This window comes from Pan troglodytes, chromosome 8 (genome assembly GCF_028858775.2).
Source record: "Pan troglodytes isolate AG18354 chromosome 8, NHGRI_mPanTro3-v2.0_pri, whole genome shotgun sequence".
In the NCBI taxonomy this organism is placed as follows: domain Eukaryota; kingdom Metazoa; phylum Chordata; class Mammalia; order Primates; family Hominidae; genus Pan; species Pan troglodytes.
In genome coordinates this window covers 112,589,352-112,604,230 of record NC_072406.2, presented here as the reverse complement: position 1 = coordinate 112,604,230, position 14,879 = coordinate 112,589,352, and the positions used below count along the sequence as shown (strand labels likewise).

Sequence of the window (14,879 nt, the reverse complement as noted above, 5' to 3'; positions counted from 1 at the left end):
CTGCATGAAAGACAGTGAACAAGAATAGGTAGGACTTTGTCGTTGCTTGGCTATAGGGGGTATGAAGACTTTGCTAATGCTGAGGTATTTAGCCCAGGTGACTGGGAGAATGGTGGTACCAGGACAGGTTAGCAGAAGGTGAGTATTGTGTGGTGAAGTTTGAAGTGGGTGGTCCTAAGAGTGCAGAAGTGGTTTTGGTAGGGAGACGAATTCAATACTAAATTCCTGATCCTTTTCCACCCCCCAGGAACTCTCTTATTTTATTTATTTCCTAGCCTAGGGTCAGCCATTAGATAGCCTTCTCTGTGAATCTGACTTAGTGTTACTTTTTGACTTGAAGGTATAACCTTTACCCTTCTTGCTTTTCCTCACCAGTTTGGAGGGAAGCTGGTTACTTTTGGCCTCCCCAGCACCCCTGCCCATCTGGTGCCACAGCCTTGCCCCCACCTAGTCTTCATCAGTCAAGTCACCACAGAATCTGAATTCCTGATGCGATCAGCTGAGCTGCAGGAGGCCTTGGGATCAGGAAATCTACTGAATTACTGTCAGAACAAGAGCCAGCAAGCTTTACTGCAAAGTGAAAAGATGCTGTGGCAGTTCCTGAAGGTGGGAAGCCTGAAGGCTAGCTGCTCAGAAGTGTCTCCCCAAAGCCTGGAACTCCAACCTCTGTCAACTGCAGGAGAAGCACAAGCACACTGGGACCCAGATTACAGAGGCCTTAACTCCCATTAGTTTTTCCCCCACACTATACCCACCATCTGGACACAAAACGTTCACCCTTTACCAGAGGCTCAAAGGCCATTTGGGAAGAGGCTAGGAAAGATGGGGAATACACGAGATGTTTTCCTTTGTTGCTACTATGGCTGATGTCCTAGGTACTTTACCAGGGCCAAGGCAAAGACCTTCACGGTATCATGCCAAAGGGCAGATAAGGTAATGGGAAGGAAGAAAAAAGGGAGGAAAGAGAAAAAGAGGAGAAAGGAAAAACATTAGTTAGAAGGACATATTGTCATAAGAAGTCTTTGAGTTGGTTTCAAGTAACCCAAGGCAAGTCCTTGGAGTGGGTCCTAGGGTTCAGGTGCCACTGTACACTGGAGGCATGGGTTCAGTTCCAGTTCTCATTTAATTTCAAGTTTCCTGTGACACCAGGAGGAGTACTATACCTATCAAAGGAAATGAGCAAGTGAGAGATCTGAAGGAAGAAAGGGAAGTAGCTGACTGGTCAGTCAGTGGGATGATTGTGCAAATTTTTGGAATTGTTTAGAAGAAAGCAAAAAGGATTGGGCCTGTACCAGGGCATCTGAGAGGGACTTGAAATTTGAGCTTTAGGCATAGTAGAGCTTTATGAAGGTGGACATCAGGAAGTTAGAGAAAGAGGATTTGAGAAAGATCTTGACTATACAGTGAAGCCAGAGAATGATGTGGGAAGAAAAGAATAAGAAATGATGCTTTTGTCATAAGCAGGATACAAGTTCCAGGAATGGTGAGATGGGAAAGAGAGGGAGTGGTCAGGAGTTCAGCCTTTACTCCGCTAAACAGAGGAGACAGTGGTACCTATAGGACAGAGGAACCTATAGGACAGGGCATTCTGGGTTTTTTTGTTTTTGTTTTTTTGAGACAGAGTTTCACTCTTGTCGCTCAGGCTGGAGTACAATGGCATGATCTTGGCTTACTGCAACTTCTGCCTCCCGGGTTCAAGCAGTTCTCCTGCCTCAGCCTCCTAAATAGCTGGGATTACAGGCACCTGCCACCACGCCTGTATTTTTTTTAGAGACGGGGGTTTTTGTTTTTTTTTGTATTTTTTTTGTAATAGAGACAGGGTTTCACCATGTTGGCCAGGCTAGTCTCGAACTCCTGAACTCAGGTGATCCACCCACCTCAGCCTCCCAAAGTGCTGGCATTATAGGCGTGAGCCACCGCGCCTGGCCAGGCATTCTGGTTTAAAAGCTACCCAAGAGCTGTCCATCATGATGGTTCCTGGTTGGGTGTGGTGAACATTTCCAAGGGAAGGGCATGGAAGGAGAAGGGTGCCCAGAGAGACTATGAGAAAGGTATGGTTAGAAATCATGTTTCAGTGTAGAATAAATTAAGGGCCTGGGACAGCTAACCAAGATTACGGGGGCTTCAGAAAGGTTTGCTCCTTGGTATTTGGGACATTGAGTGGGAAGCTGACTTTGTTTATTGTACCTGTGCAACTTCTACCAGAGGTCTTCTCAAAGAAACATTTAGACTCACAAGGCTGGGTGCGGTGGCTCACGCCTGTAATCCCAGCAATTTGGGAGGCTGAGGTGGGTGGATCAGCTGGGGTCAGGAGTTCGAGACCACCCTGGCCAACATGGTGAAACCCTGTCTCTACTAAAAATACAAAAAATTAGCTGGGGCGTGGTTGAGGGCGCCTGTAATTCCAGCTAGTCAGGAGGCTGAGACAGGAGAATCACTTGAACCCTGAGGGTGGAGGTTGCAGTGAGCCGACATGGCGCCACTGTACTCCAGCCTGGTCGAGACAGTGAGAGTCTGTCTAAAAAAAAAAAAAGAAAAGAAACATTTAGACTCACAAGACTACTGTAGGCTACACTTAGCAGCAGTCTCCTCGGAAGGATACGGGATAGGGACCACAGCAGGGTAGCATCAGGCAGGTGTCTTCTGTGGGAGCCCTTTCAGCAGTCATGCAGTAATTCAGAGTTCTCTTCTTCAGCCCCCCAGAGACAGCTCAGGTGCAAGGAGATGAGACTATACATCAGGCAGGTATGTAAGTTGCCCTGACTTAGAAGCTTCTTGCCCACAAGAGCCAATATCTCTTGTACCAATTCTAAAAGCATAGCTTCCAGAGTCCCTGCAAGGAATCTGTCCAGTTACAAGAGCCACTGCAATCAGGGAAATGCATAGCATGTTGTTCACATTAATTATTTCTAGGTTACATAGTTCCAGTCCAGATGCAAGTTACCAATCACAAGCATATTGCCTAGGAACAGCTGACATTTTACTCTCACCAGACTACCAGGGTAACAGAGCTAGGAAGTCAATGAAAGGTCAAATTCTCATGCGCAAAGGGCAGGGGGCTATGTTAACACTGCCGATAGCCCATCAGTAAGTCAGATCCAGGGAGGAAAAAGAGATGGCATTGGACTGCCGAGGGCACTTCTAGTAGTACAAAGAACTATATTGGGTATACTGGCACAGATACCCAGCTTGTTGTAGGAAGAGCGTCATTTATGTTCATTTAATGGAATCTTTTCTGTGTTGTGTGGTTTCTTAGGTGACCTTAGAGCAAGACTCCAGAATGAAATTCCTAAAGCTTTTAGGATACAGTAAAGATGAGCTTCAGAAGAAGGTAAGCTGCTTTTCACATCAGAAACATGTACTTGTTGAAGAGAAGAAGAGAATGTTGCCAGAGTAAACCACCTCAGAATACCTCTTCCTGGCCTTATTATTGTATATGTGAGCATTTTACATCCTGGAGTTTGTTTTTTTCTCAGAAAAAAATAGATCAGGGATCTTAGAGAGTACAGTTGGTGGGGTATGGAGATAGGAAAAGAGGATAATGCTTATTTGATCTTACGCTTGAAAGAGCGGTTTTCAGAGGTCTCTCCCTGCAGGTGGCCACATGGTTGAAGAGTGACGTGGGGCTAGGTGAGAGTCCTCAGCCCAAGGGAAATGACCTCAACAGTGACAGACAACAGGCCTTCTGCAGCCAGGTGTGGTAGGAGTCCAGTCAGCCTGACCTATGGTAACACAGGAAACCTGCCTTTTGGGCATCTTTCCCTTCCTGGCCCTTTTCTTTGCTGTCTGTAAGTGTTTAGCGTCTGTAGAAGTCTTCAGACTCCTCACTCTCTTAGAACCAGAGTGAGACACAGAGTTCCTAAGCTTTTGGGCTGGGAGTGGAGAGCTGTGTCTTAACCATAAACTATGGCCCTCCCCAAACCTTACCTGGCTATTTTTTTAGTTTTACCCATTAACGGCCAAATAGTAGAGCTCTCAGGGCTACTAAGCCAGCTCTCTGTCTGTCTTGGGTTCATCCCTAAGTAGTCACCTCTGTCCTTCCTCATACAGGCCTCCAAACACACCACAAAGGAAGCCTCTGCTTCCTCAGCCTTCTTTGATGAACTGGTCCCTCAGAACATGACTCCTTGGGAGATCCCCATCACAAAAGGTACCCTGACCCTGAGGGAGAGAGAGAGTCTCTGCTTAGGACTAGGTGGGCACGGAGGTTTTGGACTTGAGACATTCCCTTCTTGTCCCCTGCCTCGTGCCTTCCTCCCACCATCTCAAATGCTGAGTGAGTCGCTTACCAGTTAGAGCTCTCTCTGGTTGTAGATTTTCATGGATACGTCCTTCCTATGGAAGGCCTTCTACCAACAGATTTTCTTCTATCCTTCTTGCTGAAAGGACTGTGGCCCTGCCCACTGTGATCAAGCACACCTCACACTGTGCTACTGCCACATCAGTTCCCTCCCTTGTCTTGGGCCCTGTCTTTAGACCTGGGCACCAAAATACATTTTATTGCCAAGGAGTGAAACTTGAGGATTTAGTTTGGAGCCAAGCACACTGAGTGATATAGAGATATAGAGGGTGTGCTGTGGGCCCTGCAGGGGGCAGGAAGTTGGGGTTTGAGAGCAACTAATGCACAGGGGATGCTTCTGCCTGCAGATATTGATGGACTCCTAAGCCAGGCTCTCCTCCTTGGGGAACTGGGTCCGGCCGTGGAGCTGTGTCTGAAGGAGGAGCGCTTTGCTGATGCCATTATCCTGGCCCAGGCTGGGGGTACAGATCTGCTGAAGCAAACACAGGAGCGCTACTTGGCCAAGAAGAAAACCAAAATCTCCTCGGTAACTGCCCATCATGCAGGAGAAGAAGGGAGGGGATTACTTGGACCTTGTGAGGTGGATACCCACACCTTGGGACCCATGTTTGAGTATCTGCCTGCCTCTCTCTTTCTACTCTAACCACCCCCACCTCATCCCTTGCCCCTACTCAGTGCTCTAACAGGAGGCCTGTGCAGGAATCCTGCTGCCTATGCTGGATGGATGGCTGATGGCCTCTTTCCCTCTCTGCCCATTACAGCTTCTAGCCTGTGTTGTGCAAAAGAATTGGAAGGATGTGGTGTGTACCTGTAGCCTGAAGAACTGGAGAGAGGCACTGGCTTTGCTACTGACATACTCAGGCACAGAGAAATTTCCCGAGCTCTGTGGTAGGTGTGGTCCCAGGCTTCAGGATGAAATGGTGTGACTCCAGCATGGAGTCAAAGGATGCATGCAGGAGGGAGGTGGAGGAGCAGACTGAGCTGTGGGAGGCCAGGCAATGTTGTCAGGGCTAGAATCTGGCTCAGCCAGGAGGCAGGGACCACAGTGCATGCCCCTACTTTCAGAGGGGATCCTTTGTTGTCCTGTTTTACCTTGTCTTGTCACACCATGATGTGAGAACTTTCCCCTTCTCTGTACAGCAAGGTGAGTCTCAGTGTTGTCTTAAACTGCAGCTACTTGTCCCAGGCTCATGGTCCTCTCCCTGTTTCCAAACAGGAGAAGGAGAGGCACACAGGGCAGCTGTGCCATTAATGAAATTTCCCTCTCTCTGCAGACATGCTGGGAACTCGCATGGAACAGGAGGGCAGCAGGGCACTAACCTCCGAAGCCAGACTCTGTTATGTGTGCTCAGGGAGTGTGGAGCGGCTGGTGGAGTGCTGGGCAAAATGCCACCAGGCTTTGTCCCCCATGGCTCTGCAGGTACCCCTTCTCTGCAGGGTACTGGCCACTCCACACCAGGCCCTTAGGAGGCTAGTGGTGGAGATGTGCAGAGCTAGCAGAGGCGAATCTTCTGGGACAGGCTGGAACCACGGTGTTAGGGAGGAGCGAAAGGTCCTGAATGTCTGGGATCTTCTCCTCTTCCCTCAGAGAAGACTAAGCAGCAGCTGCTTCAGTGTTAGTCTTCATAATTTTTTTCCTATTTCAGGTTTGGTTTTACAGATGTATTCAGTACTTGAGTAATTGTGGCTTGGCCCTTCTATTAGCTACTGTGGAAAGTTCTGTGGATCTAAACTGCCAGGTGTTCTGTGGGTGACCATAGAAAGTGGGGGTCACAGACTCATGGAGAGACAAAAGTTGCACATGAAACAATTAGTATGACAGAGTCTGTGGTTGGTGATGTATAAGCAGAAAGGGTAAAAAAGCAAAAGGAAGAGGTAGAGATGTACAAAAATCTAAGACCCAGATGGGTCCAGTTAAATCCAATCCTAACAGCTTGGGAGGTGAGGCCAGGTGGCCCTTCTCTGTCACAGTTCTTACATGTCATCATCTGCTGCCTTCACCTAGGTATGGCCAGGTGCCCTCATCTCTACCCATAGTGGGAGATCCCTGAATGAGCTGTGTGGACTTAGAGAGCAGGATATGCCTCATTGAAGTCTTACCACCCTCATCCTTGTCCTTACAGGACCTGATGGAGAAGGTGATGGTTCTTAACAGGAGCTTGGAGCAACTGCGGGGTCCTCATGGGGTGAGCCCAGGCCCTGCCACAACCTACAGGGTCACTCAGTATGCCAACCTCCTGGCAGCCCAGGGCAGCCTGGCCACTGCCATGAGCTTTCTACCCAGTGACTGTGCTCAGGTAAGTGGGGCCATGTGGAGAGAGCAAACCATTTCATTCAGTCATCTAACATTGATTGAGCACTTCCATATTCCAGGCACTATGCTAATGCTGAAGCTCCTAGGATAGATAAGATGGAATCCCTTAAGCACCTCACAATCTACTGGGGGAAGATCAGATGTTGATGACTTATAGTGCCATAACAGAAGCTTATACTGAGCACTGTGGGAGTCCAGGGAAGGGACTGATTTTTGCCTGGAGAAGTCAAGGAAGGCTTCCCAATGGTTAAAACAGCTGAGCTGGACCTTCAAAGAGAAGTAGCTTACCAGCAGATATAGAACATTCTAAGCAGAAAGAATAGCAAGGAGGGAGGCATGCAAGTGTTTGGCAGGGATTCAGGAACCTTGAGTCATCTCTAAGGGGGCTAGAGTATAGAGCGGGGGTGTCCAAGGGTCAGAATACAGTCGTGGGTGCTTAGTTTCTGTTTCTGGTTGGGCCAGTAAAGCCCCTTCCTCATCCCTGTTTTCCACTTATCACTAGAGACAAACCAAAAACCATGGCTTCAGGCTGCTAAAAGCCTAAAACAAAACAAAACAGAACAACAACAACAACAACAACAAAATAACACAGGTTGGACAAGCTTGGTGTAGAGGGTCAGCTGAAATTTGACTGCTACCTGGGGCCTTGGTTGTTTTAATTTCTTGACACAGCTCTTCCTCATTAAAACTTATAGCCACCAGTTCAGCAGCTAAGAGATCGACTTTTTCATGCTCAAGGTTCTGCTGTCTTGGGCCAACAGTCTCCCCCTTTCCCCTTCCCCCGGATTGTTGTGGGAGCTACCCTCCACTCTAAAGAGACATCGTCTTACAGATTGGGATCCCAGCCTTCTCACCAGGTAAGACCTCGTTTGTTCATTCATTTGTTCATTCAATAATACGTGCCAAGCATGGTTCTGGGCACTTGGAATATATTGTGAACAAAACTGATGAAAATTCCCAACTTCCATAGAACATAGATTCAGTTCTTTTTATAATAAATAACTGTTTATTGAACTACTAGGCTCTTAGGACACAAAGGTGCAAAAATCGTGATACTTGCCCTCAAGTAGCTCATAGTCTAGTGGAAAGATAGATATGTAAAAAATAGCTACAGTAGGCCTGGCGTTGTGGCTCACGCCTATAATCCCAGCACTTTGGGAGGCCAAAGCGGGCAGATCATGAGGTTTGGAGTTCGAGACCATCCTAGCCAACATGGTGAAACCCCATCTCTACTGAAAATACAAAATAATGATCTGGGCATGGTGGCACGCGCCTGTAGTCCCAGCTACTCGAGAGGCTGAGGCAGGAGTATCACTTGAACCTGGGAGGTGGAGGTTGAAGTGAGCCCAGATCATACCACTGCACTCCAGCCTGGCAACGGAGCGAGACTCCGTCTCAAAAAAAAAAAAAAATAGCTACAGTAAAATTCATAAATACCATGACTGGGGTATGGCAAGGGGCTATAAGATCACACAGATGAAAGTAGTTTACTCTGTATGGTGAGGTTGTGGGGGCAGTCCAGGGAGTGTTTCAGAATAAGTCGGATGTTTGATCAGAGTTTCAAAGATTAAAAGTTTTTAGGCAAAGGAATGAGCAAGTGAAGACTGTTTCAGGCACAGAGAATAGCATGTACAAAGGCACTGAAGCAAGAGTAAGCCGAAGCCTTTTGAGAATTACTATTATTTAATTGGGGCTGCAACACAGGTATTTGTGGCTGTGAAGTTAGATGAAGCTGGAACAACAGGTAGGAGTTAGATCACTAAGGACCTAGCATTGTGTGCTAAAGAACTTAAACTTGACAGGGAGGAGCTATTGAACAGTTTTTGGAAGAGTGACATAATTAGCTGTATGTTAGGAAGGGCCAGGCTGGAGGGAGTTAGGCTATAGTAAGGGATGATGAAGACATGAAATAACTAAAGCTAGCCAGTGAGGTTGGATTTGAAATACTTAGTACTTAGTAGATAGAACTGACAGAATTGCTGATAGTTTGGAGAGGTGTGTGTGTGGTTGGGGGGACTGAGGGAGAGGAAAGAAGTTCTGGCCAGAGTGCCCGGGGGATTGGATACTGTTAAGATGTGAGGCCAGAAGCTTGCTAGAGCTGCCGGAGAACAGAATCCAGGGAGATTTGGATACAGTTACCAGGCAGAAACTCTGATGGCTCATCTTGTCCCACCTTCGATCCCCACCCTAATTCCTTTTCTTTTTTCCCTCCCTTTTCTCTCTCACTTGTCTCCCCTTTTCCCCTTCCCCTCCTCTCCTCTCTCTCTCCCTCTCCCCGTCTCTTTTCATTTAAAAATAACCATAGATTCACAGGAGGTGGCCAAGAAATGTATTGGGATGTCTCCTGCATCCCAGCAACACCCCGCCCCGTGTCGGCATCTCACACAACCACAGTACACTATCAAAACCAAGAAATTGCCATTAGTACAATCCATGGATTCAGATTTCAGATTCAGTCTCCACCAGTTTCACATATTGTTATGTGTGTGTTTATGCAGTTTTGTCACATTGTGGTGTGTAACCACCACCAAAATCAAGATACTCAATTTTACCATCACCACAAGACTCTCTTGTGTTACCTCTTTTATAGCTGCACTTATTCTGCCTCCCTCATCCTTGGCTTCACCAATATGTTCTCCAGCTCTATAATTGTTATTTAATGATTGTTACTTAAATAGAATGATGGCAACATGTATTCTTTTGAGATTGGCTCTTCTCCCTTAGCATAACTTCTTTGAGGTTCATTCAAGTTGTTCTGTGTACCAGTAGTTCACTCATTCTTATTGCAGAGTAGTATTCCATGGTGTGAATGTACCATGGTTTTAACTTTTTTTTTTTTTTTTTGAGATGGAGTCTCGCTTTGTTGCCCAGGCTGGAGTGCAGTGGCGCGATCTTGGCTCACTGCAAGCTCTGCCTCCCGGGTTCACGCCATTCTCCTGCCTCAGCCTCCCAAGTAGCTGGTACTACAGGCGCCCGCCACCACACCCGGATAATTTTTTGTATTTTTAGTGGAGATGGGGTTTCACCATGTTAGCCAGGATGGTCTTGATCTCCCGACCTCGTGATCCGCCCGCCTCGGCCTCCCAAAGCGCTGGGATTATAGGCATGAGCCACCGCGCCCGGCCCCAGTTTTAATTTTTTTAGCCATTCAAACTTTGAAGGACCTTTGGATAGTTTCCAATTTGGGGTATTATGAGTAACACTGCTATGAGTATTCAAATACAAGTTCCTAACTGAAATCTTTACTAGGTTCAGTCTTTAAGTCCATGAATGTGGCATGTTTCTCCATCAGCGTTTTATAATTTTTGTCACACCAATCCTGTACATATTTTGTCCAATTCATACTTAAGTATTTAATTTTCTTATATCACCTGTCAGCTCATGCCTACTAAGTATTTAATTTTTTTCTTCAGCAGTTTAAAATCAAATTTCTTGGTTTCTACTTGTTCATTGTGAGTATATAGAAATGCAGTTGATTTTTATGTGTTGATCTGGTTATATCCTGTGACTTTCCCGAATAGTTATAGAAGTTTTTTGTGGATTACATGGGGTTTTCTATTAGACAGTCATGCTGTCTGCAAATCTGCAAATAGATAGTTTTCTTTCTTTTCAATCTATATGCATTTAATTTCTTTCTTATGCCTTATTGTAGTGACTAGGACTTCCAGTCTCTGTTAAATAAGAATAGTGAACATAAGCCAGGCGTGGTGGCTCATACCTGTAATCCCAGCACTTTGGGAAACTGAGGTGGGTGGATCACCTAAGGTGAGGAGTTGAGACCAGCCCGGCCAACATGGTGAGACCCCATCTCTACTAAAAATATAAAATTAACCAGGCATGGTGGCACATGCCTGTAATCCCAGCTACTCAGGAGGCAAGGCTGGAGAGTCACTTGAACCCGGGAGGTGGAGGTTGCAGTGAGCTGAGATTGTGCCATTGCACTCCAGCCTGGGCACCAAGAGCGAAACTCTGTCTCAAAAAAAAATAAATAAATAGTGAACATGAATGTTCTTGCCTTGTTTCCAGTCTTAGAGGAAAAACATTCAATATTTCAGCATTAAGCATGATGTTAGCTTTAGGTTTTTCACAGATGCTCTTTATGAGACCAAGGACATTTCCCTCTATTCCTTGTGTCTTAATCCATTTTGTGCCACTATAACAGAATACCACAGACTGGGAAATTTATAAAGAACAGAAATTTATTTCTTATGGTTCTGGAGTCCACGATCAAGGCACCAGCAGGTATGGTTCCAGCAGGTACGGTTCCACCCTCTAGTTCCAAGATGGTGCCTTGCTGCTGTGTTCTCACATGGCAGATAGCAGATGTGCAAGAGAAAGCAAACCCACTCCTGCAAGTCATTTTTGTAGTGGAATTAATCCATTAATGAGGGCAGAGCCCTCATGACCTAAACACTTCCAAAAAGTCCCGCTTTCCCAACACTGTTGCATTGAGGATTCAGTTTTCAACACATGACTTTGGGGAGCATATTCAGACCATAACACCTTGTGTACTAGATCATGAATCGGTGTTGAATTTTGTCAAATGTTTTTTCTGCATCATTTCTGTCATCATGTTATTTTCATTCTTTAGTTTGTTGGTATAGGGGATTAAATTGATTGGTTTTTAAATATATTGGATCAGCTTTGTATGACCTGGAATCAATCCCACTTTCTTGTGGAATATTATTTTTTATATACAGTATTTGATTTGCTAAAATTTTGTTGAGGATTTTTGTGTCTAAGTTCATGAGAAATATTGATATGTAGTTTTATTTTCTGCTATCTTTTTCTGTTGCTGGCATCAGGGTAATACTGGCCTCATGAAATTAGTTAGGAAGTGTTCCTTCTATTTTCTGGAAGAGATTACATAAACTTTGCATTAATTCTTTGACTGTTTGGTGAAATTCTCCAGTGAAACCATCTAGGCCTGGAGATTTCTTTTTTGGGAGCTTTTAAATTACAAACTCAGTTTCTTTAATGGTTATAGCACTATCCAGATCTTCTTTCATTGTGACTGAGTTTTGGTAGTTTATGGTTCTTGAGGAATGGGTCCATTTCTGATAAGTTGTCAGATTTATGAATGTAAAGTTTTCTGTAGTATTCGTTTATATTTTTAATGGCTTCAGGGTCTGTTGTAATATTCCCTGTTTCATCTCTGATGATGATTTATATCTTCTTGCTTTTTATCTTTATCAGTTTTTAGATGTTTATCAATTTTATTGATTTTTTTCCTCAAAGAACTAGTTTTTGTTTCATTAATTTTCCCTATTATTTTTCTGTTTTCTGTTATTTCCCTTTCTCTTTCCTTTCCAAGAGCTGATGTTTTTTTCTCTTCATAGGTCCCAACTCCATCTCCAAGGCCAAGGGTTTTCACCCCTCAGTCATCACCAGCGATGCCCTTGGCACCTTCCCATCCTAGCCCTTATCAGGGTCCCAGGACACAGAATATAAGTGACTACAGGGCACCTGGGCCCCAGGCCATCCAGCCTTTGCCTTTGAGCCCTGGGGTAAGGCCTGGTGAGTGAGTCACTGAAGATCTATCTGGGCAGAGCACAGAGGTCTCAGGAAAGCAATTGGCATGGCCAGCATGGATTTGGGAAGCTGTATGTCTGTCTAGTGAGAGGAGCTTGGAAGTTGAAGTCTGAATTCCTAATGCTATCACGGGCTTCGTACCTTTGGCAATATACCAAAGTGTTGTGTTGCTTATTTCAATGCTATGGGATTGTTTTGAAGGTCAAATAAGGAATATAGTTAAAAGTATTTTGTAAATTATAGATTTCCATATACATGTATTAATCATTTATTTTTTTTTATTGCAATCCTGTTTCTCCCTGATAGGCTCTGAGTTGCTCCTGAAATGAAGTTTAGTGACAAATGACCTATTTCTGTTCTACTTCAGCTTCATCTCAGCCACAGCTATTAGGAGGGCAAAGGGTGCAAGTTCCTAACCCGGTGGGATTCCCTGGGACATGGCCTCTTCCTGGTTCCCCTCTACCCATGGCATGCCCAGGCATCATGCGACCTGGCTCTACCTCCCTGCCTGAGACTCCTAGACTGTTCCCTCTGCTTCCTCTGAGACCACTAGGTCCCGACCGCATGGTCTCCCACACCCCAGCCCCTCCTGCAAGCTTCCCTGTGCCATACCTTCCAGGGGACCCAGGTGCCCCATGCTCTAGTGTCCTCCCAACCACTGGCATCTTGACTCCTCACCCAGGTCAGTCTTCCTTCCATGGATCCCTCTTCTGGGTTATTGCCTCCCCTGCCCGTCTCACTACTTTGGGAGTCTTTCCTCAAGTCAGAGGGCTAGGGCCCTGTTGGGTGGAGGGTGGCTGGGAGTGTAGATGGTCTGCAAAGGGAGGTATGGTGAACTCCAACTCCAAGAATGCTTCCAGCCTTCAGATAAAAAACTTCCAGTGTTTTTCACTATGCGCCGAAAAACCTCTATCTTTTTATCCTATAGGACCTCAAGATTCCTGGAAAGAAGCCCCAGCCCCCAGGGGAAACCTCCAGAGGAACAAGGTCAATGCATCTTTCCCTACCCACTCCCTCGCACATTCACCAATGACCACGTTCTAATTCCTTAGAGGATTCGGTCAGTCCTTCCCCTTCTCAGACTGTCCCCGCCCTCCTCCCACTTACTCTTCTTTCCTCAGAACCCTCTTCTTTCTCTTTCCCTCTTACACACATACACCAGTCTCCTCACTTCCCAGTTTCCCACACTCACTCTTCTGTCTCCTTGTTCACTGTCATTCCTGCCACTCCCCAAAACCAGAGCCATGGAGTCTCTCAGGTTAGACTCATGTGTCTTTCCTTCTGTCTCTTTAGCTGCCAGAGACATTTATGCCCCCAGCACCAATTACTGCTCCAGTTATGAGCCTCACCCCTGAGCTACGAGGGATTCTTCCCTCACAGCCCCCTGTCTCCAGTGTGAGTCATGCTCCCGCAGGAGTTCCAGGAGAACTCAGCCTGCAGGTGACAGGGACAATGTATTCCCCTCCCTTGGGAAACCTTCCAGCCCTCCTTGGGTGCAGGTCATGGTAGATGGGCCTCATTCCTCAAGGCATGTGCTGAGGGAGACTGGGGGCAGGTACCAGGTGTCCTTACTGCAGAGAAAGGGAGGCTGCTCATCTCCTCAACTCTGCTGTAATGGGAACAGTGTGACTGTGAGTCACTGGGGACTAGTCCTTAGGGAAGCCATGAGAAGGACAGCTTGCCCCTCTGGCCTTTCTCCCTGCTTCTTTATCAGCAGCTTCAGCACCTGCCACCTGAGAAGATGGAAAGGAAGGAGCTGCCCCCAGAGCATCAGTCCTTGAAGAGCAGCTTTGAGGCACTTCTCCAACGCTGCTCCCTGTCTGCAACTGACTTAGTAAGTCTGAACCTTCTTCACAGTGCCCTCCTCGCACCCCTCGCTGGCTCCAGGACCCCTCAGCTGTGGACCAGTTCCTTGTGTGACTCTCTTCTCACTGCTCCTGGACATGCTGTCTCTATCTTGTACTTAATTGACGTCCATGTGGAGCTGGGGAGAGACTTTTGAGTCTGGTCTGAAGTCCAGCTCCTTGGTGGTAGGACCCAGCAGCATTGAGACCTAAAGGCAGCAGGGGTACTGGAAGGAGGGTAGAGCCAGGAGTGAGGAAGTCTGCCATTCCCCTGCTGGCTGTGTCGGCTTGAGCAAGTCACTTACCCTTCTTGGGCCTTCATTCCCTCCTCTGTGAAATGAAGCCATTCTAGCTCTAATATGCTGTGATTTTTTTTTTTTTTTTTTTTTTTTTTTTTTTTTTTTTTTTTTTTTTTGAGATGGAGTCTCGCTTTGTCGCCCAGGCTGGAGTGCAGTGGCGCGATCTCGGCTCACTGCAAGCTCTGCCTCCCGGGTTCAAGCCATTCTCCCGCCTCAGCCTCCCAAGTAGCTGGGACTACAGGTGCCCACCACCATGCCCGGCTAATTTTTTGTATTTTTAATGGAGACGGGGTTTCACCGTGTCAGCCAGGATGGTCTCCATCTCCTGACCTCATGATCCACCCGCCTTGGCCTCCCAAGGTGCTGGGATTACAGGCGTGAGCCACCATGCCCGGCCTAATATGGTGTGATTCTTTAGGGCCCTGTGTGGTGTTAGACTTAGGGGCTGGGGTTGGAATCCATTTCTTTCTCTGCAGAAGACAAAAAGGAAGCTGGAAGAGGCAGCCCAGCGTCTGGAGTATCTATATGAGAAGCTCTGTGAGGGGACAGTAAGTACAGCTAGCTGTGCTCCCACTGCCTCCTACACTTCC

At 46.6% G+C, this 14,879-nt stretch overlaps 1 protein-coding gene across 1 annotated transcript in view; it reads left to right on the top strand.

Annotated features, from left to right (window-relative positions):
- The window catches only part of SEC31B (SEC31 homolog B, COPII coat complex component), a 32,786-nt gene that overhangs the window by 16,574 nt on the left and 1,333 nt on the right, over positions 1-14,879 (top strand). Inside the window, 15 exon segments of the mRNA XM_063782072.1 lie at positions 376-606; positions 3,257-3,331; positions 3,597-3,695; positions 4,051-4,150; positions 4,648-4,826; positions 5,062-5,188; positions 5,575-5,720; positions 6,424-6,597; positions 7,310-7,471; positions 11,954-12,131; positions 12,514-12,828; positions 13,075-13,133; positions 13,440-13,586; positions 13,864-13,980; positions 14,766-14,837. Of these exon segments, the coding sequence (XP_063638142.1) occupies positions 376-606; positions 3,257-3,331; positions 3,597-3,695; positions 4,051-4,150; positions 4,648-4,826; positions 5,062-5,188; positions 5,575-5,720; positions 6,424-6,597; positions 7,310-7,471; positions 11,954-12,131; positions 12,514-12,828; positions 13,075-13,133; positions 13,440-13,586; positions 13,864-13,980; positions 14,766-14,837 (2,181 nt within the window).